Source organism: Bidens hawaiensis, unplaced genomic scaffold (genome assembly GCF_021521415.1).
Source record: "Bidens hawaiensis isolate Kalapana, Puna unplaced genomic scaffold, B.hawaiensis_p1.1 tig00031255_1, whole genome shotgun sequence".
In the NCBI taxonomy this organism is placed as follows: Eukaryota; Viridiplantae; Streptophyta; class Magnoliopsida; order Asterales; family Asteraceae; genus Bidens; species Bidens hawaiensis.
This window is the reverse complement of record NW_027505211.1, coordinates 73,718-75,836: the sequence shown is the minus strand read 5'-3', so window position 1 is coordinate 75,836 and position 2,119 is coordinate 73,718. Positions and strand designations below refer to the sequence as shown.

The window sequence follows — 2,119 nt, the reverse complement described above, 5'->3', positions numbered from 1 at the left end:
TTCTTGTTAATTGTTTTTACAAGATAAATAATACTATACTATATGAAAAAATCAAATAAAATAAAATAGAAAATCCCCTAGATCTATATAAATAGACTCATCTCACATTGTATGGTACGTACCAACTAGCAAGCCAACTCTAGCTACTTTCATATATATATATATATATATATATATATATATATATATATGTGCATTGTGATACTAAAGTAACCACCACCTGTGAGCTTAACTTCCACTCTATAAGTCATACATCATGATCATGAGCTTCATTCATGTCATCTTCTTCTCCTCCATCATAATGTTCATCATTGTTGTATCTCATTTTCAGTTTCCTTCAGGTAACATCAAAAATATATATATTTGAAACTTACAACTCTTAACTGTTTATTAATCTTGCAATGTTTACTGATCGATCAGGTGGTTCATATTCATCAAACAAGAATTTGCATAGTTTCAGTTTGAGAGATTACAACATAAATACAGCAAGCTTACAAGAGTCATCCAACACTCACAGAAAGCTTCTTTTTCAAGGCAAAGTTTTTAACTTTTTTTTATCTTCTATGTAGAGTACTAGTAAAGATGCACGCACATGGTACAAAACCAGTCACATAATATGCATCATGAAAATGGCATGAACATAAGACACATAGTACAAACACAACAAATAAAATTTACTAATTTGGGGTTTGTCTCTCTTTTGATATAGATTTCTTTGACAAAGAAGTGTTAGTTGTAATTTGTCAAAGGTACAACTAAGCATGTACATGGTACAACTTAGATAATGTATTTATTTATTCATTTGGCAACTTTAACCATAAATAGGTCCTGTTGCTTTCTCATTTTCTTTCTTCCACGTTCATCTTAGATGTAATTTCACAAGCTATAACTAACCATGCACATGGTAGACCTTTTTTATTGTTCACCTCATACAACATAATTACTTAACCGGTCACTTAAATCTAGGGGTGTTAAACGGGTCGTGTTAGTAGGTTGGTAGGTCCAACCATACACAAATTTGAAATCGTGTAAGACACCTGAACCTGAATATATACGGGTTGACCCGAACACGATACGTTTGACTCGAAAGTGTTTTTTATTGCTTTCACGTACTAATACTTTAAATTTACATTTTTAAAAACAAAAATACAAATTTATGCAAAACAATTACATTTAAATTATTACATAGAATAAAAAAACCAAATTGACCCCTTTATCTAAACGGGTCAATTCAAGGGTTCAAGCCAAAACAAACGCAACCCACGAATTTCGTGTTAGGTTCATGTAGTGTCATAAAGCTGCACCCCTGTTTAAATCCCATATATGATTGCTACAACTAACACATGCATGCAAAGTAAGTAACAAATTTTCATATGAATTTGGTCAACAGGGTCAACTTGTACCTCAAGAGACTTGAGCATTTCACAGAGCAAAGGGTCAACAAGTGGGATACCACAATACATAGTCCAAATAGTCAACACATGTGTATCAGAATCAGGGTGTGCACCTTCAAATATTCATCTTCATTGTGGTTGGTTTGCCTCAGCAAGAATAGTCAACCCAAGATTCTTCAAGAGACTTTTTTATGATGACTGCCTGGTCAATGATGGTCAAATGTTGAGAACTGGTCAAATGATTAGTTTTTCTTATTCAAATTCTTTCATGTATCCCATCTCCTTAAAACATGCAAGATTTTGCTAGGCCCTACAACTAAACTACATTACACTAGCTTGGTTTATGTACTAATGTATATATACATCTTTCATGATTGATGTATCATTTTTTTTTCTTTTATGCGTTGTAAGTTCGATCCTAGAACAAACCCGGAAAAAAGATTCAATTTTTAATGGATTTCAAGCAAAAAAAATTAGAGAATTTATGTCAATTTCTGAAGTTATTATAGATATTTTTATGACTGGAAAACAGGTCGGGTGGGTTCGGGTCACGTATTAGAATGGCTTCGGGATCGAATCAAGAAATGGTTAATTTGGTTCTGGTTGACAGGGGTTGGGCCAGAACAGGTTTCCGGTCTACACAGGTTGGTTTAATTTTTATTGTTTTAATTTACAATACATTTCAGCTTTCCTTCTAGTTTTCAGCACCACGTTCAGGAGTAAGA

The 2,119-nt window shown here is 33.0% G+C and overlaps 1 protein-coding gene across 1 annotated transcript; it reads left to right on the top strand.

The window, feature by feature from the left end:
• Window positions 1-262: 262 nt before the first annotated feature.
• On the top strand, window positions 263-1,702 carry LOC143611507 (TPD1 protein homolog 1-like). The gene is made up of 3 exons (XM_077085712.1): window positions 263-341; window positions 421-534; window positions 1,391-1,702. Exons 1-3 carry the CDS (start codon window positions 263-265, stop codon window positions 1,699-1,701), a joined length of 504 nt encoding a protein of 167 aa, XP_076941827.1. The 3' UTR covers window position 1,702.
• Window positions 1,703-2,119: the final 417 nt, after the last annotated feature.

What these genes read in the sequence shown, in the direction of transcription:
- LOC143611507 (XM_077085712.1), top strand. Translation starts at nt 263, where the DNA reads ATGAGCTTCATTCATGTCATCTTCTTCTCCTCCATCATAATGTTCATC. An exon ending in TCATTTTCAGTTTCCTTCAG is followed by an intron (nt 342 to 420) that starts GTAACATCAAAA and finishes CTGATCGATCAG; the next exon opens with GTGGTTCATATTCATCAAAC. An exon ending in CAGAAAGCTTCTTTTTCAAG is followed by an intron (nt 535 to 1,390) that starts GCAAAGTTTTTA and finishes TTTGGTCAACAG; the next exon opens with GGTCAACTTGTACCTCAAGA.